This window comes from Brassica napus, chromosome C3 (assembly GCF_020379485.1).
Source record: "Brassica napus cultivar Da-Ae chromosome C3, Da-Ae, whole genome shotgun sequence".
NCBI lineage: Eukaryota > Viridiplantae > Streptophyta > Magnoliopsida > Brassicales > Brassicaceae > Brassica > Brassica napus.
Genome location: NC_063446.1, coordinates 21,694,320 through 21,719,164, shown reverse-complemented (window position 1 = coordinate 21,719,164; position 24,845 = coordinate 21,694,320). Strand labels below are relative to the sequence as shown.

At 35.7% G+C, this 24,845-nt stretch overlaps 3 protein-coding genes and 2 non-coding genes across 7 annotated transcripts; 4 read left to right on the top strand and 1 right to left on the bottom strand.

Annotated features, from left to right (window-relative positions):
- Positions 1-9,490: 9,490 nt before the first annotated feature.
- LOC106388605 (glutathione S-transferase F3) lies at positions 9,491-10,915 on the bottom strand. Its single transcript, XM_013828712.3, has 3 exons — positions 10,642-10,915; positions 10,230-10,278; positions 9,491-10,131 (listed from the first exon to the last, which is right to left on the bottom strand). Exons 1-3 carry the CDS (start codon positions 10,789-10,791, stop codon positions 9,689-9,691), a joined length of 642 nt encoding a protein of 213 aa, XP_013684166.1. The 5' UTR covers positions 10,792-10,915; the 3' UTR covers positions 9,491-9,688.
- A 2,491-nt stretch (positions 10,916-13,406) lies between these two features.
- On the top strand, positions 13,407-14,333 carry LOC106384110. The gene has a single exon (XM_013824125.1). The coding sequence runs from the start codon at positions 13,407-13,409 to the stop codon at positions 14,331-14,333; it is 927 nt and encodes a 308-aa protein (XP_013679579.1).
- Positions 14,334-15,262: 929 nt separating this feature from the next.
- LOC125584894 lies at positions 15,263-15,348 on the top strand. Its single transcript, XR_007321800.1, has one exon. It is a non-coding gene; the product is annotated as a small nucleolar RNA R41 (small nucleolar RNA).
- Positions 15,349-15,418: 70 nt separating this feature from the next.
- Positions 15,419-15,492, top strand: LOC125584909. Its single transcript, XR_007321813.1, has one exon. It is a non-coding gene; the product is annotated as a small nucleolar RNA Z155 (small nucleolar RNA).
- A 1,739-nt stretch (positions 15,493-17,231) lies between these two features.
- Positions 17,232-24,135, top strand: LOC106388602 (cullin-1). 3 transcript variants are annotated; one of them, XM_048751071.1, is made up of 20 exons: positions 17,234-17,410; positions 19,816-19,979; positions 20,071-20,170; positions 20,309-20,494; positions 20,575-20,622; positions 20,709-20,912; positions 21,016-21,093; positions 21,286-21,375; positions 21,459-21,539; positions 21,638-21,697; positions 21,780-21,809; positions 21,888-21,974; positions 22,064-22,213; positions 22,296-22,351; positions 22,524-22,644; positions 22,736-22,897; positions 22,979-23,122; positions 23,211-23,429; positions 23,512-23,679; positions 23,758-24,135. In XM_048751071.1, exons 1-20 carry the CDS (start codon positions 17,294-17,296, stop codon positions 23,857-23,859), a joined length of 2,367 nt encoding a protein of 788 aa, XP_048607028.1. In that variant the 5' UTR covers positions 17,234-17,293; the 3' UTR covers positions 23,860-24,135. The 3 variants fall into 3 exon arrangements, with proteins under 3 accessions (XP_048607027.1, XP_048607028.1, XP_048607029.1); XM_048751070.1 differs by having other exon boundaries at positions 17,232-17,410; positions 21,780-21,974; XM_048751072.1 differs by lacking the exon at positions 17,234-17,410 and adding an exon at positions 19,402-19,594 and having other exon boundaries at positions 21,780-21,974.
- Positions 24,136-24,845: the final 710 nt, after the last annotated feature.

Below are 24,845 nucleotides of genomic sequence, written 5' to 3'. Positions count from 1 at the left end.
GCATTTTTGTGCATTCTCATTAATGTTACATATTATTCAACTTATACACAATGCATCTACAAGGCCGTCGCAACCAATATTGACTTGTCTTTCTGGAGGTTTTTTTTTTTTTAAGTTAAATTGGATTGATTGAAGTTTGTTTATAAATTTGGTTATGGAATAAAGTTTTTTTCCTTCTAGATAAAGCATTCAATGTCATCAGAGAAAAGATCAAACAAGTCTGTAGTAACTGCCAAATGACTCAAACTTCCATCTAATAGTCAAGCAAGCTTCATCTAGTAACATGATGCCTCTTGGTTATTACTGGTTCAGTCTATGGCTTTCCAGTCCCAGTTAAAAAGAGTTAATTTTGATGTTGAATTTGATATAACAATTGTTACTGGAGACTGGAGTGAACAAATGTATAAGAATGATAACCAAATACTCAGTTAGCAAAAAAAAAAGAATGATAACCAAATACTGTTTGTTTATTTTTTGAACACTACCACAGCCACAGATGTTTAGAAGATGGAATTTCAACGGATGTTTTTCTTTCCTCTCTTTTTTCGTTGTCAATCTATAGAAGAGTAGTACTGTTCTAGAATACGCTTCAAGCGGCCGTCTATGTTAGCCTGCTGTACCGAATTTTACTGTTCCGCTAATTAAAACGGCTGGCTCTATTTTGGAAATTTTGACTCTACACGTGTTCAGGAAGAAAGTCCAAGGTTCAAATTCCATTAGTAGAATGCGTGATGTCCCATTTTATATAAAAGTTATTACAATGCCTCATTTTTTCTTAACCGATGTGGAAAAAATGACTGGCCTTATTTTATCTTTCCTCTCTTTCTTTGATGTTCTTTGTGTCAAAAAAAAACTCTTTGTTTATATTAGGTTTTCATAAAGACTCTTAATATATATTTGGAACCTTGCTTTTTTTATTTTAGATTAGTAAATAGTTAGAGTTATATGAATTTAGGATATATATTTTGAACTTTTTTTTTTTGAAAAAAATATATATTTTGAACTTATCATTAATTAATTACGAACTATTAATTATATACAAATATTTTTTATAAGTAAATGTACCGCATATATCTATATATATAAAGTTAATTTTTTCTCTTCTTATGACAAGTGGCATGGGGATCTGATGACATGTGTCCCCATATATTTTTGGTTTTTACATTTTAGGTCCTTCTTCTTTTACACTTTTACAATTTGGCTTAATACTTTCTAATTGTGCCATAAAATCTTTCTCACACTAACCATTATTATATGAAATTTTATAATCTATTTTATTGGTCAGTAAAATTGAAGATGAATAAAAAAATATAATATAAATATATTTTAAATATTTTATTTATTCATAAATAAAAAATAGCATAAAATTTTTATTTTTTGATATTTTCTATTATTTTATTTACAAATTATAAATTTATTTGACTATTAAAAACTATAAAATAACTAAACTAAAAAAACTAGAATACGATACATAATCTAAACCTAAATTTCCAAAATCACAAAGAAAAAGCAAAACACTATAGTAACACTAACTCAGTAAAAGCCTGGAACACAAATGAACGCGATCAAGCACCAACCCAAAAAATCAAAAAAACGGGTCAGAAGGAGAATAATCAATGAAAGATAAAAGTCACCACGAAGCACGAAAACACATGCCTAAAGCACAACCACCAGCTAAGAGTTAAAAAGCACCTCACAAACAAACAACCACATACAAGGTGCTCATTGCCAACGAAGAATCACAAAGCTCTGAATAGAAGAGACCAAAGCTCCAAGAGACTAACTCCACACACCTATACCAAGGGAAGCAGGAAAAGAAGAAAAACAACATAAATGAGGGAGAATGAAAGCTAACCACAAAGAAACCAAATCTCAAGTTTGAGACATGAAACAATCTTACACGAAGGAAAACACTATCCAAACCTGGAGTGGCAAACATGGCGAAATGGAGAGCCACCGGAGACGCAGCCAGCGATGAAAAATGTAACGAGATGAGAGAACAAAGAGAGAAAAAGAGAGTACAAAAAATCAATAAACTGTGGAGCCATCCTCGATCTATAAAGAAAACGTAAAAGTCAAATCAGCAAAAACTAGATCTTGAAAACCAAGACGAGCAGTGACTATCAACGACAAGCCAACTACGAGGAAGACAACTAAACTCTGACCAACCCAAGGAGATGTAGTTCCTAACATTAACCAAATTTAAGGAAGAAGAGGACAAATATTAACCAGAACAGCGTACAACATCATGAGAAACAACCGCATAACTGGAAACTCATAAACCTGATCTACAACAAATATTAGATAATCTCACAAGAGAAAAAGACGAGTAAAAACAAGAGAAACGAAGGTGAGTCTTTTTTCGGTGATGGTAAGAAACACCGCACCCTGGAAATGTAAACAAAATACATAGATGGTGATGACTCAAGTCAAATATGCGGAGAAGGAAAAAACATCTTAGGAGAATAATGTTCGACGTTGTTAACAAAAAGAATAGTGTTCAAAAATGTGAAAATATTAAATACAATGTTGACACTTAAACCGTTAATATTATAATCAATAAATGCTTAAATGAAAATTTATTGAAATTCAAGATGATTTACATCAGAAGCTCATTTCACCACTAACATACTACTATACACACAACAACACGTTATTGAAAAAACAAACACATAATATATTAACCTATAACCTAATACTACATCACACAATAAAATACTAAATCATGCTCTTTGCAAATAAATAATGACCATATAATTACATCATTCAAAAACATCATACTTAACAACAATAAAATAATATTCCGCGCGACACCCCGTAGTATCCCATGTACACACTCCGCTTATATATCTAGACACTATATAATTGTTCACCGTGACTAGCGTATAGTTTAATTTAGAACACACAGAAACAACAAAAGTTGCAGAACAACTATTTTACGATATGACAAAACTGAATATTTTTAAAAAAAATATGTTGATATAAAAGAGAGTTGACCCAAAGCAATTGATACCAATATATGACAAACCAAGAGGTGTTTGTTTGGAGTGGAGACACTCTTTCCTTATTTCTTTTATTGCTCGTAATGTGATAGTGTAATTCAATCAAAAATCCTATTATACAACCGCACATTGACTATTTCACATCATAACAAACATTTTATTAGACAGTGGCATCCGCAAATCCTTTCCTTGGGTGCTATGGAATCTATGAAAAGCTAGAAACGCCCTACTTTTCGAGCGTACAAACTGCTCTGCACTGAGTATCTCGATCAAAGCAACAGAAGATGCAGATGCTTGGTTTCAAGCTAACATGCCTGAGTCTTCACAGACTACTTGGTAGAAACCTCCATCAGAGGTCTTAAAATGCAACTTCGCCTCTTCGTGGTCGAATACATCATACCTCAGTGGCGCTTCCTGGATCATGCGTAATCACTTAGGCTCTCCTCGTCTCCATAGCCGCAAATCTTACTCTTATACTTCCTTGTGCCTTCACGCCGTTCACGCCGATCTACTCAGTCTTTGTTGGGCTGCGCATAATATGAAGGATCTGCAGCAAAAACGAGTTATCTTTGAATTCTCTTCGGGGCCTCTCAGTAACGCTCTCAGATCACCAGAAGCTTTCTCACTCTACAACCCTCTTTTCCAAGATTTGCAACTCTCACTCATTGGACTAGAGTCCTAGAGCTTACGCTATGTCCCCTCTCATGAAAACATGGTAGCATCTCAGATTGCTGACAGTATAGTTCGAGACAATAGGCGCTCTTGGTATGTGTCCTCTAACGGTCCGTCCTCGCTTTAATCGCTCTTGACTAAAGAAGCTTCAGCCTGAGAAGTCTATCCCTCCTGCTACCTCGATGATCTGCTCATCATGTCCAACTTTTCTCACCTATTGGTGTTTAGCAGTTTTCTCTTAATTACCTCTGGTTGCTTATTTCCCTGGTTTTTGTCTTGCTAAGTTTGCTTCCCCTTCTTTTGAGGGTCGAACTTTGTTCACAAGAATTCATTCAGTGAAAAAAAAAACATTTTATTATGTCATACTCTGAAGGCAACAAATATAAAACAAAGATAAAAAGTAAGGAAATAAATGTATAGATCCCTTATCTTTATTTGCTACGAAAGAATTATAACTTGTTGTTCTTTCGTCACAAACATGGATCATTTTTTCTCGAAAGTTTTCCCGCAAATGGATGATCATCAATTTGCATGGATACTATGATACATTTGGAAATGTATGAACAATAAAGTTTTCATTAATCTGGACATTGATCCCATGGATACGCTTAAATTGGCAGAAACAAAATCAACACTCTGGACTAAGGCACAAATATTGAACGAACAGAGGACAGTACCACATGTAGCGGTTACGATCCTGCCGCCAATTCCAGGAAAATGGCGTTTCACAGATGGTTCCTGGAAAAATGGTGATATTTTTTCCGGACAAGATTGGCTCAACACTCTAGAAGGATTTGATGGGCTGATGGAGGCGAGGAATGTTCGGGTTAGTCTCTCTCCTCTTCATGCGGAGATGGGGGCGCTACTCTGGGAAATAGAATGTATGAAGAATTTACGTCAATTTCGGGTTACGTTTGTAACGTATTGTTCTCAATTGGTGAAGATGGTTTCGGAACCAGAAGAATGACCAGTTTTTGCAAGTTATTTGAAAGATATCAAGATCCTGAAAGAAAATTTCATCCGATCAGAGATCATCTATGTACCAAGAACGCAAAATTTAAAGACGGATAGCCTAGTACGCAGTGTCAGGAAGCAACCGTCTTTCGTCGTTCACATGAATGCAAATCTCCCGGTTTGGTTCACGGATCTGTATAAGCTGATGACAAAAAAAAATTATAACTTGTTCAAAAAACAATTAGACCATCTTATAGTCTAGAAATTAAGAGTTTTATTTCTCAATTAAATTGAACATTAAGAAGAAAATGAGTTACAAAAATTGTTATCAGGAAATGATTATCACATCTTTATGCTTCGATAAAATTGAATTTAATATTGATCAGATATTAAAAACAAAACCGAAAACAAAAAAAATTATTGGACCGACACCCATATATCCAAAAACCCGAACCTAAGCACAAACCCAACTTGCTCAGCTTGGTGCACACATATAGTTTAGTGTCAGTTTATTTTTTTCTACAATTGTCAGAAAGTCTTTAACCTTTTTTTTTTTTTGAACACAAAGTCTTTAATTTTATTAGGACTTTTCTATGGTATTTCATTTTATGCATTTTATGCAACAAATTTAGGACAAACATTTTGTTATTCAAGAAAAGTCTAATTTTGACATATCATATCATATCAAATTGTCATTATTAAATTTTTTTTTTAATTATTAATTTATTTCAGTTAAAATTAAAATTTTAGTTTTCCTTTTATATATTTTTAAAATACATATATATAATAAAAAGACAATATTTACAAAAAAAACGAAAATATATTTACAAAAAGTAATTTAAATAAAAACAAAAATAATTCCCTTTCATATCTTTTCCAAATAACATATCAATATATTTTCTCATATGCTTACAAAAAGTAACGTAAATAACATAAACCAAAATATGAACAAAAATATTTGATAATTATTATTATTGAGATGTTTTATTCATTTTTGCATAAACATTTTTTTGTTACTTTCGTAGTTTTCATTTACATTTTCTTATAACTTTTATTCAGTTACAGTACTACACTGAAGAAAATATCTAAAGAAATTTTGAAAGTTACTTACATAACATGATTTCTCAAAAAGTATTTATTTCAGAAATATTAAATAATATTTCTTTTGAAATTGACTTTAAGAAATAAGTCATATATTAGAAAGTGAAACTAAAAATATTCTTTTTACTATAGACCTATTTTACATAATTTTTTAAATATTAATATACATTCATGATCTTTTTAAAATTTATTAGTTATTTTCATTTATGCCCCTTCATATTGAAAATTTTTAGTTTTACTTTAAGAAATGTTTTTTAAAACAAATATCAGTTATACAAAAAATTATGAAAATAAACTTACACATTCTTTTTCCTAAATCTTACACATTTACAGTGAAGAACTAAACTAATGTTCTTAACATTAAGAAAATATATGTAACTCAATATAATCCACAAAATGATTAACTTGACTAACACAAATTCTTATACCTAAAATCAAATATCTAACTCAAATATTAATATGTTATTATTTATAGTAATATTTTATTAATTTTATACATTTAAATTATGGAATTGCTCAAACATATTAATAAATTGTCACAGTTTAGTTCTTTTTTAAAATCCATATACAGGCATGACTTCTTACAAGATTATATTTATATTAATTCATGTAACTTATTAATCAAAACGTTAATTTTTTTATTTGATTCTCAAAACAACATATATTAAAGTATACATGATCTTACTAAAAATATATTTACAGATATGAGATAACAACCAAACTAAATGCAAATAAAAATTTAATTTATTTAGAACAAAAAATTACTATGGTCGATTTTAAAGAAGTAAATAAAATCCAATATACATAAATAATAATTAAACATACTAAATATTATATCCAAAATCACATGTCTAATAAATTAACATAGTACTATTTTATACATATAAATTATAAAATAATTTAAATTTTAATAAATTATTATAATTTATAATTATTTATATCCGTGTGCATGAGCACGGAATAATCACCTACTATGATTTATTTAGAGATGAGTAAAAATAATTTCATAAATTAATGTAAAAATAGTACAATATAGGTAATGGTGAATATATTTTTCAAAAATATTGTTGTACAGTATATCAAATATCTTTTATATCTTCTTAATGCTATCATTATTCTTGACCGTTGGATCTAGGTCGATATTATGTGATCTCCCATTATTCTTTTTTGGTCCCTTGAACGCCATGGGCCGGGATGATGACGTACAAACTCTACTAACTTTTTTTTGTAACACGAGACTTATATTAAAGAGCTCAAAGAGCAAGAACGTTTACAACTGAAGCAGATGATTCCGGAGACATGCTCGACGGTACAACAAAAGTAGAAAGCATTATGAAACATAGAAGGATAAAGCCTATAAGAGGCGAGTCAAGCTCAGCAAGATGAAAAACCCCATAGAGAAGTTTCACCTTAATCCCTAAGGCGATTGTTCGCAAGAACAACTGATAGTCGAAATCGACGTTGATACACCAATAAGAAGCAGTTGGACTGTTGCGCGACAAGAGCTTTTGGTGAGAAGCTCCAAGACTTTGGGCAACACCAAGAAGAAGTCCTATCTGACTTGATTTGGCACTGAAGTTGGTAGGATCAGTTCTGAACTCAACAAAGCTTCTCAACGAGACTAGGTGAATCTCTAAAGCTAGTTTCGCCTTCTTAGGGACGCTTAGGACAATGGAGTTTGATGACGAACTCAACAGTTTACTCGGGTCAAAACCTTGGACCTCAACATTACCGTGTCGAAGCCAATAATTAGTAATCGAGACAGACCTGAGCATATTAACATCGCACTCGTTCTGGTTTAGCGTGTTTAAGGTAACGTCGGGTAAGAGGCAGAGTGTTTTGGAACGGTCGAGTCTCCTTGCACAATACTTCGGAGTGTTCCTCCGCTTTGTTGGAATGAGAGCACATGGCAGTGGAGGAGCGAACTGACCTTTTTCGATATCTCTTCCTAGGTGAGGAAGGAGGTTGAAACGCAGTGGACATAACCTTGCAATTGGTGGAGATGACAAAAGGTCTACTCGGAAAAGCTTATCTCTATAGATTACTTGGCGTTGACGCAGTGTTGGCTCAATGACAGATGCAAATACATCATTATCAAAGCCCGCAAGGAAGCTGACGAGGGTTGGTGAGATGCGCAGGTTGAAGACGGAGGCGGTGGCCGGATCTGGACTCCGAACTGAAAAAGACGCGATGCTACACGAGTGAGAGACGCCTCCTCGTCTAGAGCGGCGAAGGTTCGCAGCGATGATGAAGGAGACTAAATCGGAACGACATTGATGTACGGTGTAGTCTAAATAAGATACGGAGCAGCAGGACGGAGTCACGGCATCGGTGAAGGGATCTGAGGCGGTGTGGAGTGGTGGAGGCGCTTTAGAGATACAGAAACGACCAGATCTGGCGAGCCTCTGCTCGGGATGAGTAGACCTGGTGTCCCCGCTTGTACAAGGAGGCACGGTGCTGAGGGATGGAGAAGTGGGAGAGACGGCAATGATGAGGGGAGCGGTTGAACCCTGAGGCGCTAGATCTGGGGGAAGCATAGGACTAGTGGCTGAGGTTTGAAACGTGGTGGCGGAGGACAGGACGGAACTATGACGAGAGGAGGAGCGACTGGCGGAAGAGACGATGGACTTCAAGCATGTGCTTGATGGTGAGTGAGAAATTCTCGGTGGAGGGGCCACCGGAATCAAAACAGAGAGCAAGACGAGGTACATGGAGACGAGGAGAACAGAGTGTGAGGAGGGGAAGCGGTGACGCCGGCGAGCCGAGCCGCTGCCGGCGTCAATGACCATTGCTATGAAGCGGCGCCTAGGGTTGCGGGTCAGAGAGAAAACTAGGGTTTTTTTTTTTTTCAAACTCTACTAACTAAAAATGATATTTCTTGGTGAAGTCAATATGTGAATATGGTAAAGCTTTTAACTTTGGGGATGCCCAGATGCTGTAAATATATGTCTCAGTCTCTGCCCTCGATTCATTGGGTAGCTGTAAAGTCAAAGTGAGGGATGAGTCGAGCAACACAATGGAGACTAAAGATGAGATGGGTTGCTTCACCTAGCGTCTTAAAAGGGGTTAAGGTAAAAAGCAAATCCAATTTGATTGATCTGAGCTATGCTTTGTTTTCAGCTTTCTCTTTCCATCATGTATCTTTACACCATCTCCAACCCATCCATATTTTTATCTTTATGTTTTCTCCTAAAATAGAAAAATTCTATTATAGAGATGAAAATACTCCAATTTATGTCTCTATTATTTATAGGAAAAAATATAGAGATATGATATTTCTACCTCTAAATATAGATGCAAAAAAGTAACTTTCCTTTATATTTTCTTTTAAAATAGAGGAACTCTATAAATAGAGGAACTCTATTATACTATTATAAAGGCATACATTGGAGCATTTTCAACTATATAATAGAGATTTCTATTTTAGAGGAAAATATAGAGGTGTACATTGGAGATGCTACTCTTTACTATTTTGTTTATCGAGTCAAAAGATAAATCCATCATTGATGATGAAAGACACAAACTTGCTGCTCTAATATTTGTAATTTATAGAGGTGAGTAGTTCCAGAATTTGTGTTGTCTTGTCATTTTCAGATCCCACAAGGCATAGAGTCTTTTAAGGATAAGAACGTTCAAAGTCTTAGGGCAGCTACTTATCTCAGAAAATAAGGTAGAAAGTAAAAACTTGCAAAGACTAATCAAACAAAGTCTTTGTGCTCACTGATCAGTAACTCTGTAGTCAAGACATTGCAACCTTTGTATTAAATAAGTAACTAATCTTTTTATTATAGAAGAGCTTGAAGATTAGATAGTTTATGATTCAAGAAATATCGCTCAAGAACACACACTTAGTTATAACTGAGAATAAAAACAGAGTACTGAGAAATTGGGAATGGGGCAGTCACTTATTAACTCTGAGCATTATTACTGTGACTGAGGCAGAACCTTTTAGTAACTTATCACTGAAGGATCTTTTGGGAAGCTGGCCTCTTGGTGATCTCAGCCACCCACTCGTTGACACGTGGACGCTCGGTGAAGAGCTTCTTGGTGGGAGTTCCAAGCAAGTATTTAATCGTAGGAATGTGGTGAAGATCGGTCAAAGTAAAAGTGTCACCAGCCAAGTACTTGAACTCCTTGAGCCGAGCCTCGTACACGTCTAGGACCTTGGCTAACTTAGCCTCCTCTTCGGCAACAACGGCTTGGTCTGTGGTCAAGCCTTTCTTGAGCTTAAATACTTGTTCAGAAACAAGCTTTGCAGCCACTGGCTCGAACTGGTGAGCTTCTACTTGCATTCCAATGGCCATGATTGCGTAGTGAGCTATGTTCTTGGAGTCTGCCGGGAGAAGGTTGGTTCCTTGGCCTTCGTATCGGTGAGCTATGTATTGAGTAATAGCTCTTGATTCTACACAAAAGAAACAAATCATGTTAGTGAATGTTTCTTCTTCTTCTTTATGTATATTGTCAAATCATATTTGAGATGATCCGTGAAAACGTTCGTACCAAAAAGCTTGAGGTCTCCATCTTCAAAGGCCGGAACTTGACCAAAAGGCTGCAATATCAATCAAACGCAAAAAGTTCAATATTTAGACCAGATTGATCTAAATTGTTGACATAGGCAGCTAATTAGGGGACAAGCTCCTCACTTAATCTTAGTTGTTAAGTAGCTCAATTTTTTATAATATACATAATTTTTTATACAAAAATAAAATTTGATTAATTAGATTGAAAAGGGCCCAAGATATTTTATATGTGTATAGTTTTGTTTTTTTCATGAAATTTACAAAAAAAAATTACTAATAAACTTTTAAAAGTTCAAAAAATAAAAATAAACATTAATTATAAGAGCTTTAATTTTTTTGCCCGGTCCTGAGTGTTCGTCTTGTCTCACAACAACACAGATAGATATACTTACGTTGCGGGCTAGGAAAGCCTCTTTCTTGTGTTCACCTCCCATGAGGTCGACATGAACGAACTCAAAGTCGAGGTTTTTCTCGTGAAGGGCGAGGACGACTCTCATGGTGGGAGCGGAGGCAGGGTGTCCGAAAACTTTGATAGCTGCCATTGATTTAATTACAAAGAAACAAGTTTAGAGATGTGTTTGATGTTGAAGGTGAAGGTGAAGGTGATTAAATAAGACACCAAGTAGTGATGTATTTATACAAGTAAAAAGCAGAGCATTTTGTGCATTCTCATTAATGCTATAATATTATTTAACAGATAAATAACGCCACTACAAGACCGTCGCCATCAATATTGACTAGTCTGCAGTTGGATGATTTTTCAAAGTTGAATTGGACTGATTAACGTTTGTATATTTGTTTTCACATTTGGTTATAATGATGAAGTTTTTTTTATTCTTCTAGATAAAGGATTTAATGTCATCAGAGAAAAGATCAAACAAGTCTGTAGTAACTGCCAAATTACTCAAACTGCCACCTTATAGTCAAGCAAGCTTCATCTAGTAACATGACATCTCTTGACGCTTGGTTATTACCGGTTCAGTCTATGGCTTTCCCATTCCGGTTTAAAAGATTTCATTTTGATATAACAATTGTTACTGGAGTGTTGAAGAAAGTGGTTTGGCTTAGTATGAATAAAGAATGATAACCAAAGATGTTAAGAGGATGAAATTTCAAAGGTTTGCTTTCCTTTATCTCTATTCTTTTGTTGACAATATGTAGAAAAATACACAAGACGACAACAGAAAAGTAAACAATTGGTAGCCAATCAGATTCCCTTAAGCTGTCCTAAAAGACCTGTCAAGCTTGTCCATTTCTCAAATGCACTAGCCGATGACACAAACGCGAGCTTAGATGACTCTATGTCGGTTCTTATTCACTGTGTAAACAAATTAAAACCAAGTTTCAAGAAGATCTTTACTGTGTTTTAAATGGATAATTAAATTCTTTTGAATGGATAAGTTAGAAAGGAGAAGAAGAACGAACCTGATGTAATAAGAGATGAGTTGAATGTTTCCACTTCTGTATTCTCATACGGGCTTGAACTCAACTGTCATTACAAGAAGGAGCTTCAAAAATACACTTACATATCATGTTCTTAAAACCAAAAAGAAATGCTTTTAGGTTTGGGAACCAAGATGACAATGACAAAAACAGAAATCAAATTTGTTCACAAAAGAATTCAAACTTTTCCATTTGTTCTGATTACCCATGTAAGTAACGTTGGAGCAAAGCCAAGTGAACTATGAAGGAAACAACGCAAAGAGAAGGCACATTTGTCCTTAGAAGAGTAAAACTTCTCCATCAGTTTGTTTTGATTACTACTTCATGTAGTTTTGGAAGAGGATAAGTGAAACAAAAGTAGACTAGGGTTTAGTGTAAGAGGCATTGGATCAAACCAATTAATAACTATGAAGACGGCTGATTGTTAAGGTTACTGTTAAAATATAGAAAAGGAAGTGAGAAAGTAAGTAGAAAAAAGCCAATTAATAAACCATTTTGAACGCGCCCACGCGCCCCTCTTCGTGCGATCTAGAAAGCGAAACCTAAATCTCAATTTGATCTTGTCTCTCGACGACTCAGCCGTTGACGCCTCCTCCCTCCGGCGAATCACCAAGCTATTACCGGCGGGAAGCTCTCTCGGTCAACTCCTCTCACATCTCCGGCGATTTCTCATCATGGAGCCTCCTGAGACTCTAAGTTCCGAAATCGAAGGTGTTAATGGTGAAGAGGATCAACTGGAGGTTCAGACCAACATCATCTCTTCTGACTCAGGAACTAGGATGTCTTGCAAGGAAAAGGCTAAGAGCATGAACTCTGACAAGCTTCAAGTCCCTTCGACGGTCACGCCTGATTCTTGTGCTTTTGGAGAAGCATCAACGGAGGTGGGCCAAACGATTTCAAAAGCTACTTCTCATGTGCTCGCGGGTCCTGCTTTGCCTCAGCCTCAGCTCCAAGGAGCTTTGACTAAACCGTTGTTGATAACTGGAGCTACATAACGTTCAACGATGCTTTCTGATAACCCTGTAACGGAAAACTCTGAATGGCCAGCTCTTTCAACCAGGGATATAGGTAGGAAGAAGAATAAGTCTTCCGTTGACAGAACAAAGGCTACACAACAAACAAAACTAGTTGATTCTTCCTCGAGTCAAAGAGTAAAGCTTCCTACTGATTAGTCTCGGTTTCCTTGGGCTGATCGAATGAACCCGCAAACAAGGAACCTCCATCGCGTGACAGTACCCGAATATATGGAGGATGGCACTCCTAAGGTAACTATTCTAGACCATGTACTACTCCATGGTTTGCAAAACCATAGGGAATATGTGATAGGACAGTTTTACCGCTGTCTGGTACCGTCTGGTGGGTTAGTGTATGCTGTTCTGAATAGGATTTGAGGTAGAAAATGTGAGATTTTCGTCAGGAAAATTAGTGAATTCTCTTATATCTTCCACATCCCAGATGAGGCTACTAGAAAATTTGTTCTCCAGCGTAGTTTATGGCATGTGGATGATTGTCTCATGTTTGTTGCTCCGTGGACTTCTTTCGAATCTTTAACCCTTCCTGAAATTACATCAATTCCGCTTTGGGTCACACTCAAAAACATCCCAGCAATCTATACTCCATCCTAGGAATCAAATGGATTGCTTCAGGAGTAGGAGAACCAATGTTATCTTACAAACCTTGGTTAGATCCAACTATGATAGGATAAGCTAAGATTATGGTGGAAGTTGAGTTAGATAAACCTTTTCCACAGAAAGTTGCTGCTTGGGATAAGCAAGGGAACTTTTCTTTGGTTGATGTGGAATACTCTTGGCTTCCTACATCATGTGAGAGATGTGGTCAGATTGGGCATAAATCAAAGAGATGTTTATCTATTTCTGGTCTTAAGGCAGCTACACCAGCTACTGAGAGAAAGGATTCAGTAGTCGCCCATGTCTTTGAATCACCTACTGATGCTTCACAACCCGAAATGAATATTCATAAAGTCATAGATGTCTCTTCAGAAACATCACAGGAAGCTGCTGTGGCTAAAAGAGATGCAACACTTTCAGATATTCTAATCCCATCTCAAGCTAAAGAAGCTATGTCAATGGCAACGATACAAGCATCTAACTCTCAAAGATGTATTTCGCATGCTCCTGTTTCAGACCAGCCAGCTACACCAAAAGATGATACATCTTGCATATGTGATGAGGTGATTGAAAAAATTAATTCTACTGATATGGATGATCTGGTTTCTGTAGCTACTATTTCAGTGCTAGAAAACTTGTATGAGTCACCAACAGTTATTTGTGTCAATGAAACAATTGAGTCTCCGCTTACGGAGTCTGCCCTAATAAAGCAACACACAGAGTCTTTAGTCATTCAAACCTCAGCCGAGGTTTGCAAGGAAAGTAGCAGAATGCAGAAGATTGATTTGGGCTCAAATCAGTTTGCCTCTTTAACTTCCTTAGAAGGAGAAAAAGAATATCAATTGGAATTGGATGAAAGTTCTGGTCCAATAGAACTTTTGACACTTTCAGAGAAAAGACTCCTTCGAGAAAGACCGGTTGAACCCTCAGCAAAAGGTATGGAATGGCAATTGCAATCCACGTCTCGCGGACGAGGAAATAGAGGACGTGAAAACCGTGGGAGACTACGGTAGAAACGACTTTTTACCCCTCTAAAGTCAACCAAAATCATGCTTTGGTAGTCTCTTGTTTAATTATGATCATTGCATCTTACAATCTTCTCTCAAATTGTATGACTTCGGTCATAGCCTACTATGTAATTGTTTTTTCAAATAAAAGTATGTTAAAAAAAAGTTACTGTTACATGTAACTTCACAGACAAGCTTGGCAATTTTCTCAATACATAGATAAAATAACAACAACTAAGTTCTGCAATACGCACACAACAAAGGTGTAAAATTGTCTCTCGATCTTCTTTTTTGATAGACTAGGTTGTGTTTTCCTCCCATCACTTGCTCTCACAATCTCATATATTTTTTTATTTTTTTTTACAGTCTTGATTTTTTTGGTGAAAGTTTCAGTAATCTGATGGTTTAACCAAAGATTTATTAATATTACACATAAAGAAGTTTGGGTTTGGAGTATTGAAGAACACGATTTATTAAATAATTATGCATATTTACAGGTGAAAGATTTACATGTGATCTTCATAAGGGTGTAAGTAAAATCGGTTAGACGTGAATTTGATTCGCATAAACCATATAAAATTGTCGGTAATTTTTTTATAATTATAATACATAATATATAAGATTTTTTTTTAAAAACTTATATTTCTCCATGCTAGTAGATTTAAAAACTGAAACATTTACAAGGCCCATATCCAAGACTTGGAGTCTCAACAGGCCCGACCCAATTCTTTTCAAAACGTAAACCCTAGCTACCTCCATCGTCTTATATATATTGCCGTCCGCGACTTCTCCCAACTCAGCGATTACAATTTAAAGCTGACCCAACCTTTATATCTCTTCTTTCATTCCACATTCGTGTTTCAATGTTTCGTTAATCTGTTTTCAATTTTGGCTTTTATGGGAAAAATTCTGGTCTCCTCGAATTCGGGTTAATAGTGAAGGCAGTGATGATGAAAATCTACCTATTTTATGAGTAAAACTCTGATTAGAAATTTTACCAATGGATCCTTCTGAGCCTTCACTTTCAACTTTTTAATTGATTTTTCCTGATGATGATTTGATTTCTCTTTGGAGTTCGGATGAGAAAGAGCCAATGACATGATGATAACGATTGTTCGGAAACATAATGTCGACCAAAACTCAGACTACAATTATCTGATCGTATGGCTTCTTATCTTATCTCCTAACTCAATCTTTTTGTTAGTTTCTAGATTAGGGACATAGATAGTTTAGGACACGGTTGTATTATTAGACTTAATCGAATTTTTATTAACTGAATAGGAATTTATTATAACAAAAATTCAACAGTCCGAATTAAAGCTGCTTCTACCTTGACTCATATCTTGCAACGTATCACGGACGAAATTAAGTTATATTATCTTTTGGACAGCTAAAAACGAACTGGTTCAGTTTGCATCTACCCCACGGTTGTTTACAGACAATTTTCAGCTAATTAGCACTTTTAAGCATCAGAATTAGATATTTATGGATCTGAAAATCCTCTTATTAGATCATGTCCAACAATGGGTACATTTATAAATATCCAATAAATGTCCTCTTATTGGCTATATTTTTTGTTTTTAATTAAATTTTATTTATTTATAAATATCCAATAAAATAAAAATATTCAACTTTTGAGAATTTCTCTTGAGGACCTCATCAACGAAGTTGCACTTAAAAATTGGGTGGGCGATAAAATGAGACCAGTTCTTACAATCTATCTAAATCACTAATGTTCCGGTTATTGTCATCTCTTAAACATGTAAACGTGTGTCTCAAGGGAGCAGGACGCTAGCTGTACCGTGAAATCCAAGTATTTGGTATTAAAAGAACTCGAGTCTCATTGTATATGTTTTAACGCCAACTTCTGTTTTGGTTACAACAAGGATGATGATAAGAAAAGTTTTCTAGATGGTTGTTGTTGTGCATCATGTTAGGGTGGTTTCTACTTGGTTGGTTGTGCATCATCTTGGATGCAATCCCCTTAGAATAAGATGTGTAGTAACCATTCCGACTCTGCTGGTACTTCAGCTGTGCCCATTTGTCCTACTGTTTCCCTAACCGCGTAACAATTTGTCAAGATTGATTGTTGTTGAAGTTCTCGACTCTGATGAACTAACTTGTCCTATTTTCATAGTTTGTTGTTGGTCTCTTTCTGAGAGAGGCAAAGTGAGCGAGTTATATGCTGATGGAGCACGTCAAGGGATTGTCCCTTGACTGTTCCTTTGATGATTACCATCACTGCTGGATATACTCAAATCTAGCAACTGCATGACTAACTAGGTTTTGCCTTGAAAATGGCTCTGCAAAAATGGAACGGAAACACTAACTTTAGAAACCAAATAAGAATTAAGTGAACACTAAGGGCTTGTAATGAGGCAACCTGCTCATCAGGTTTGATCCAATAGCTAAAATAATCTTTTGAGAGAGCTAGCTATAGCTTCCATTTCTTTGGTTTCTTTCAGTTAACCATATATATGACTATTTGTCATGAGACGTTTAGAACTTCAAGTGGTGCTGGAATCGTCTTACTAACCAATCTTTTTAAAATTCTCAATTCTGAACTTCTTTAATAATTAGAAGAAAAAACATTTACCACCCAAATTAAAACTATGCTGGCAAAAAAAACTAAAGTTTTAACATATACCGAAAAACAAAACTAAAGACTCTGCACGGGTATGATCACGAAACAATGCAAAACAGACCTAAACCTTTGAAAAAAAAACTGTAAATAGCTCGTAAATGCTATATTTAGAGAAAAATAACACTCGTAACATTTTCTTGTTTGGATTAGAAAGATCTTGTAATCAATGTAGCCGCCGGGGACCAAAAATGTGTGAAAAGTACTGAGTCAAACTGATTGGAATTTTTATTTGTGGATTATTGTGTATATAAATATAGGTGGGCATGGAAGCGTGTTTATATACCATCAACACTTCCTTCTTCTTTTCTTCTATCAGAATTGAATGAATACCATTTCTATCACTCTTGTCTTTTTTTTCTTGTTCGTTTATAATTACCAGGCCGTGTCTGCGGCTCCAGAGCAAATGGTCACACTTGTCGATTTCAGAAACGAGTCCAAGGTTCTCAACTCTTCCTTTACAGTTATATTATCAATACTAAACCCAGACGGACTCATGGGCTAATAACGACTTGTTGTAATTGGAAATCTTTCTCGACTCACGTCTCTCGACCTTTCGCACAATAGTTTCACCTGTCGCATTCTTTCTTCGATAATAAAACTTTTTTGGTTTTTGAGTCAGATTCCATCTTCAATTCTAAATCTTTCTCATCTCGTTTCTTTTGACATTTCATTTAATAAAACTTTGGATCATATTCTTTCTTGGATTGAAAACCTTTATTATCTTGACAAACTCGACTTTTCTATTAATATTTTTTTTGTGGTCCGAGTATGCCTATAATAGGAAACTTTTTTCAGCTCACTTTTCTCGGTCTTTCTAATAACACTTTTGTTGATCAAATCCCTTCTTTTTTTATGAAATTTAAACCAGCTGACCACCTTGGATGTTAGTTCCATCACGCTATGTGAAATATCAGTAGCTGCATCTGCTTACAAGTACATAGTTCTACAAGAAAAATTTCAAAATGAACTCTTTCTGTTGATGCATTTTTCACAAACTATGTAACTTATGTATTTCATCTAATTGGTTAGGCGCCCGCTTTTGAGAACATGGACTAAAAACACTTTAACCACTCATAAATAACTAAATATTGTTTTCATATGTATACAGTCAATGTCAGTTAAAATACTTTCTTTGTTCACATACCAGTGTATTTATTTACTTCCATTGAACCTAGAAAATTAATTCAAAATTGGGTATCTTCCACTGAAAACTCAATTTTGGATGTTTCAACAAAAAAAAAAAATGTATATGAGAAAGAAGGAAATATTATTCTAATTGACATAAAATGTATGATATGTTAAAATAATATTCAGTTTGTATTATAACCAAAATGCTTGGTTAGTGAAGTGGTTTAAGCTATTGTTGATTGAGTTTTCTTGTTTGGGTTTGAGTTTTACCTAAGAGAATTCTTTAAATTTCATTTTTATTATAAATATCTTGTTTTTGTTTTTACACTATTAATATTAATATTTACTTTAGCCAAATAGTTAAAATATTTAATCTGAGCTTCTTTGCATTTTTTTGCGCAAAAGATATTCCATGAATAAAAAAATTTAAAAGTTTGAAAAATAGTTAAATGATGTCGTTTCAGATAAATACACCATGTATGATGTGCGATCAACCTACTAGCTGCGGTAAAAATACATTTAAAAACAATTTCAAAATGTTCATATATTTTTTTTTAAGGTTTTTTTTATGGAATACGCATTGTTCGTGTAGAGAAAAAATGAGCTTGCTATATATTTTTCTCAATAGTTCTATAAATGCATAATGCTTGGTGGCAAACAAAAGGCAGCGTTTTGATATAATAGATCCGTACTAAGAAAATGAAGATGCTAATAAATTAGAAAAAGTTAAATAGAAAATAGAGAAATGCCTTAGGATATCACTAAATTTTTTTTTATCGCAAATATAGACTATAAAGATCAAAATGTTTTATTAAAAAGTAAGTATACATTTATATCCTTATGTTTAACTAATTCAAACCTTATGATTTAGAGTTAACGGGTGGAGATTTGTGATCGAGGTTTAAAATTTTATAAAATAAAAAATAAATATTAAAAAATTGAAAATAAAAATTTTAAAAATAGTTTCAAAAAGTATTTCCGAATTACAAAAATAAAATTTGAAAAAAAAATTAAATTGTTTTTTTTTTTTAAAATATTATAAAAAAATTCGAATTTGAAAACATATAATCTAAAACTATAAATTTTTTTTTTTTTTTTATATCTAGGGTAATAAAATCTTTTTACCTATTAAATAAAACATTTTGGTCATTTTCCTCATTGTGATTTATTTTTGTGATCAAAACTTGAAAATAGTTTATTCAAGAAAATTGCCCTAGAAAATAAACATTTATAGATATTAAACGAAGATTAGTTGATAAAAAAAAAACGAAGATTATAAAATAAATGATTAAAATCTACGGCCTGAATAATAGAGGAGGAGTTATAGGCGATTAAAACAAAAGGGGGGGTTATAAATATCCTTTCCTTTCCTCGTTCACCGTCCTTCTCAAAGGTCTCCACCTCTTCTTCCTCTCTTATCGTACTCTCAGGGTTTTGATCTTTCTCTCTCGATCGCAAAACCTCTCCCGATCCTTTCGAATCGGGAATCCTCAAGGTTCGGCGAAACGTCTTTCTCTAATTATGGTTTAAGATCTCGTCTAATCTCCCTAGTTTTCGAGTTTTTTAGGGATCTGATTGTTAGGGTTACGTCGATTGCGTTTGTGTACTGTGTAGCGTTCTCGATTGTTCGTTTCTGGTGATGCATATCACATCCGATAGTTTGATTGGGATTCTATAATGTTGCCCTAAAGTTTCGATTTTGTTCCTTGTTCTTAGGTCCAGGAGCGCTTTGGGAATCAATCTTTCAGAATGGAGCGCAAGACGATTGATTTGGAGCAAGGATGGGACTATATGCAGACTGGTATCACTAAGCTGAAACGGATTCTTGAAGGATTGCCTGAGCCTCAATTCGACTCTGAGCAGTACATGATGCTCTATACGTACGTTCTGTTATAATCTTTTAGTTATCTTAGAGGTGTTTGCTTTGTTTGTAACTGGTGATGAAAGTTGAGGGTTTTGTGTGGTTCTCAGGACTATCTACAACATGTGCACCCAGAAACCTCCCCATGATTACTCGCAGCAGCTTTATGACAAGTATCGTGAAGCTTTTGAGGAATACATTAACTCAACGGTGAGTCTGATTCATTAATTTTGTAGTTTTTGATCTTATACTTTACTCACTGTCTGAATCTTGAGGTTTGTGCTTGGTTTCATATGCCAATAGGTTGATCAAACTGTTTGATTCATTTCTCTCTTTTTTTGTGATTAGGTTTTGCCTGCTTTGAAGGAGAAGCATGATGAGTATATGCTGCGGGAGCTGGTTAAGAGATGGTCTAACCATAAAGTGATGGTTCGATGGCTATCCCGATTCTTCTACTATCTTGACCGTTACTTCATTGCTCGGAGATCACTTCCACCGCTGAATGAAGTTGGCCTGACTTGCTTCCGTGACCGGGTTTGGCGCTCGTTCTTGTTATGTATGGCTTTACTTGGCGTCAGTAATATTTTAACTCTTGATTGATTTTGTTACTTCAGGTTTATAACGAGTTGCATTCCAAGGTCAAAGATGCTGTAATAGCACTTGTAAGTGTGGCGTGTATAATGTACATTTAGTTCCAACTCTTGCTTTTACCTTATTCAAGGTCTAACATGAGCTGTTTCTATGTCAGGTTGATAAAGAACGGGAGGGCGAGCAGATTGACAGGGCTCTACTAAAAAACGTTTTGGATATCTATGTAGAGATTGGAATGGGACAGATGGAAAGATACGAAGCGGATTTTGAAAGCTTCATGCTTTTGGATTCAGCTTCTTACTATTCTCGCAAAGCATCTAGCTGGATCCAGGAAGATTCTTGCCCTGATTACATGTTGAAGGTATGACTCCTTATATTATTTTCTAGATTGCGTTGTCATTCCAAATTAGTAAAATGCATTTGTTAACCAGTCTGATGTATCCTTGTTAAATTTCATGTTACAGTCTGAAGAATGCCTTAAGAAGGAGAGGGAGAGAGTGGCTCACTACCTTCATTCAAGCAGCGAGCCAAAGCTGGTTGAGGTTAGTTATGATGATACATCATGCACGACACTATGACTTTATGCATAGCATTCATTATGCGTGTACTTACAGAAGCCATGATTTTGCATTTTTATTCATAGAGACATGCTTTTTAGGCTCTGCCTCTGCAGAAAAGTATATATTAATTTTGATTGATATCTATTTGACTTCTATATTAATATGTTGATGCAGAAAGTACAACATGAGCTGTTGGTTGTGTATGCAAATCAGCTTCTAGAAAAAGAGCACTCAGGGTGCCGTGCATTGCTGAGAGATGACAAGGTGGCGCAACTTACTCTTTGTTTCATTGTTAATTATCTTGTCTTTCTATTTCTGTCTTTGATGGAGTATCTGTGTGCTTTCAGGTTGATGATCTCTCCCGGATGTACAGGCTTTATCATAAAATTGCTAAAGGTTTAGAACCTGTTGCAAACATATTCAAGCAGGTTGCTTACCTATCTTTATTATTATGGTTTAGATTGGCGAAGTCAATACTCTGTTAAATACTGTTCTGCATTAACTCCATCGTGTAATTTGTATATAGCATGTCACAGCCGAGGGTAACGCACTCGTCCAACAGGCGGAAGACACGGCCACTAATCAGGTTCATATTTTTTGTATTTTTTACTCAGAAATCTTTTCCGCGCTTTGCCTGTGATCGCTAAAATTTGTTTTTTACTCCACAGGCTGCAAATATTGCTAGCGTGCAGGAACAGGTAAAAACAGTGTCAATGTTTTTACTAGTGAAGATGTTGTCGAACTTAGTAATTCACGTTTTCTTTCTATGCTTTCAGGTTCTCATCAGAAAAGTGATTGAGCTACATGATAAATACATGGTCTATGTCGTTGAGTGCTTCCAGAGCCACACCCTCTTCCACAAGGTTTAATGTGCTTCCTGCATACTAGTCATGCATATATCTTATTGCATGCGTGTATTTGTTTGTATTAACTTAAATTTCTTCTATTGTAGGCTCTGAAAGAGGCATTTGAGATATTCTGTAACAAAACGGTCGCTGGAAGTTCAAGTGCAGAATTGCTTGCAACATTCTGCGACAACATCCTCAAGAAGGGGGGTAGTGAGAAGCTGAGTGATGAAGCTATTGAAGACACGCTTGAGAAGGTTTGTATTTTGTCAAGTTGCTTGCTATATTCATTTTCAGTTTCTCCTTAAACCGGTGTTTAATCTTATTATGTTGTTACAGGTGGTCAAATTGCTTGCCTATATAAGCGACAAAGATCTGTTTGCCGAGTTCTACAGGTTCATCTCTCATTCTGAGATTTCTTATATACCTTGGATTCTAATATTTTTGTGCTTATAGATGGTTTGTTGATTCTAGCTCTTTGTTAAGGTCCCTTCCAATAATATAGTATGGAATTACCAAGATTGGGATAACAAATTGTATGCGGTTTTGTTTTTGGCTGTTTTTCAGGAAGAAGCTGGCACGCAGGCTCTTATTTGATCGCAGTGCTAATGATGATCATGAGAGAAGTATTCTTACAAAGCTCAAGCAGCAGTGTGGTGGGCAGTTTACTTCTAAGATGGAGGGCATGGTTAGTTTGCGTGTCCCTATGTTTATTGTCTCAGAACGGTGGTTTTTCTGATGATTTATACTTTTTTTAAATTTGATATGTTTTGTTACAGGTGACAGATCTTACACTAGCCAGAGAAAACCAAACCAGTTTCGAGGAATATCTAGGCAATAACCCCGCTGCAAACCCAGGAATTGATTTGACCGTGACTGTTCTTACAACTGGTTTCTGGCCAAGCTACAAATCTTTCGACATAAATCTTCCCAGTGAAATGGTAAGTATCTGTTGAATGTATGTCTAAAAGGAGAAACGTTTGCTCCAGGTGAAGCTAATCCCATCGATTTCTTTGTTTCAGGTCAAGTGTGTTGAAGTTTTCAAAGGGTTTTATGAAACTAAAACGAAACACAGGAAACTTACATGGATCTATTCACTAGGAACCTGTCACCTCAACGGCAAGTTTGATCACAAGCCCATTGAGTTAGTTGTGTCGACTTACCAGGTATCATTTGTATTCTCAGAAACTGTTTGTATATTGGATCCTTTAGATGGCCTCTGATGCTGATTTTCTAATTTTTATTTACTTTCAGGCTGCTGTGCTTCTGCTGTTCAACACAACAGACAAATTGAGCTACAACGATATCCTAACTCAACTGAACCTGAGCCATGAAGATCTAGTGAGGTTGCTTCATTCCTTGTCATGCGCTAGATACAAGATCCTTACCAAGGAGCCAAGCACAAAAACTGTTTCCCAGACTGATTCATTTGAATTCAATGCCAAATTCACCGACAGAATGCGCAGAATAAAGGTCTGTAACACATTAACACTCAAAACTTTGTGTTGCTGGTTATTATCTTAGATGATTAAGGTTTGTGTGGTTTGCATCACAGATCCCTCTCCCTCCTGTTGATGAAAGGAAGAAAGTTGTGGAAGACGTGGACAAAGACAGACGCTATGCGATTGATGCTGCGATCGTGAGGATCATGAAGAGCAGGAAAGTGTTGGGACATCAACAGCTTGTCTCTGAGTGCGTTGAGCAGCTTAGCCGAATGTTCAAGGTATGTAAGTTCTATATATATAAGGAAACATGTGGAGATAGTTTAGTGATGAGTTTTCTTGGATATGTGTTTTTGCAGCCTGATATCAAAGCCATCAAGAAGCGTATGGAGGACTTGATAACGAGGGACTATTTGGAGAGGGACAAGGAGAACCCTAACATGTTTAGGTACTTGGCTTAGAAAAAAGAAAACAACTATGGAGGTGGTTTGGCTCATGAAAGAAAGGGGGTAATGAATCGAAGCATCTCAGCTGCTCTCTGCTTGTATATGAGAATCTCATTTGGATACTTCTACCCTAAGAAAAAACTTTGTTTTTAATTTTTTTTTTGGTTATTTCCTTGACATTCGGTCTTGTGCTTTTTTTTCTTGGGATGCAAACTACCTTCTGTCATGTTTTGGTTTCTTGGATATGAATTGGAGATGGCTTAATGAATTGATAATATCTGCCTTTAATTACGTTCATATCCCTTTTGATAATGTTGTTTGGAACCTTGGCTATCAACTGAATCACCACCACTGATCCCCATTGGCCCCCTTCTGTACACAACAAGGACTTTTGTGTTTCAGACCTTATTATGGCGAACTCAATGGACTGGAACGTGGAAGCTATTTGAGAACACCTGAGGAACCTACCTCAGTATGAGGTTCAGATCAGAACTCTGATTCCTAGTCAGTTCCAAATGCAAGATGAGCTTGTCTGGTTACCCGAGAAGTCAGGTTCTTACACGATGGGATCGCGGACTTAACGTTTGATTGGAAGAAGAATGTGTGGAATCTTAATACTTCTCCCAAGCTCAGATACTTCTTGTTGGACATGGACTTTGTCCCCAACAAGACTTATAAGATAATGGATTCAGCCCATTTAAAAGGGGGGTCACTAGAAAACCCTAGACCTCTCATTTCTATAAACAAGGAGCCAACCTCCTTTGAGAGGGCTCTTGGACTCTTTTTGGTCTCTCTTCCATCTCTCTCTACTTCTAGAGAGTGAAACACTTCAACACATGCTTTCATCTAGGTACTTGTGATCCTTTGTTGTAGAACTACGATTGGCTTGATCCCTTTTCGGGGTACGTAGGCAACCCTTCGCCGGGTCCAGCTATAATCATTAAAAACACCCTTTTTCTTATTCTCTCCGAGTCGTCTCCATCCGGTTCAATCTCAGCATG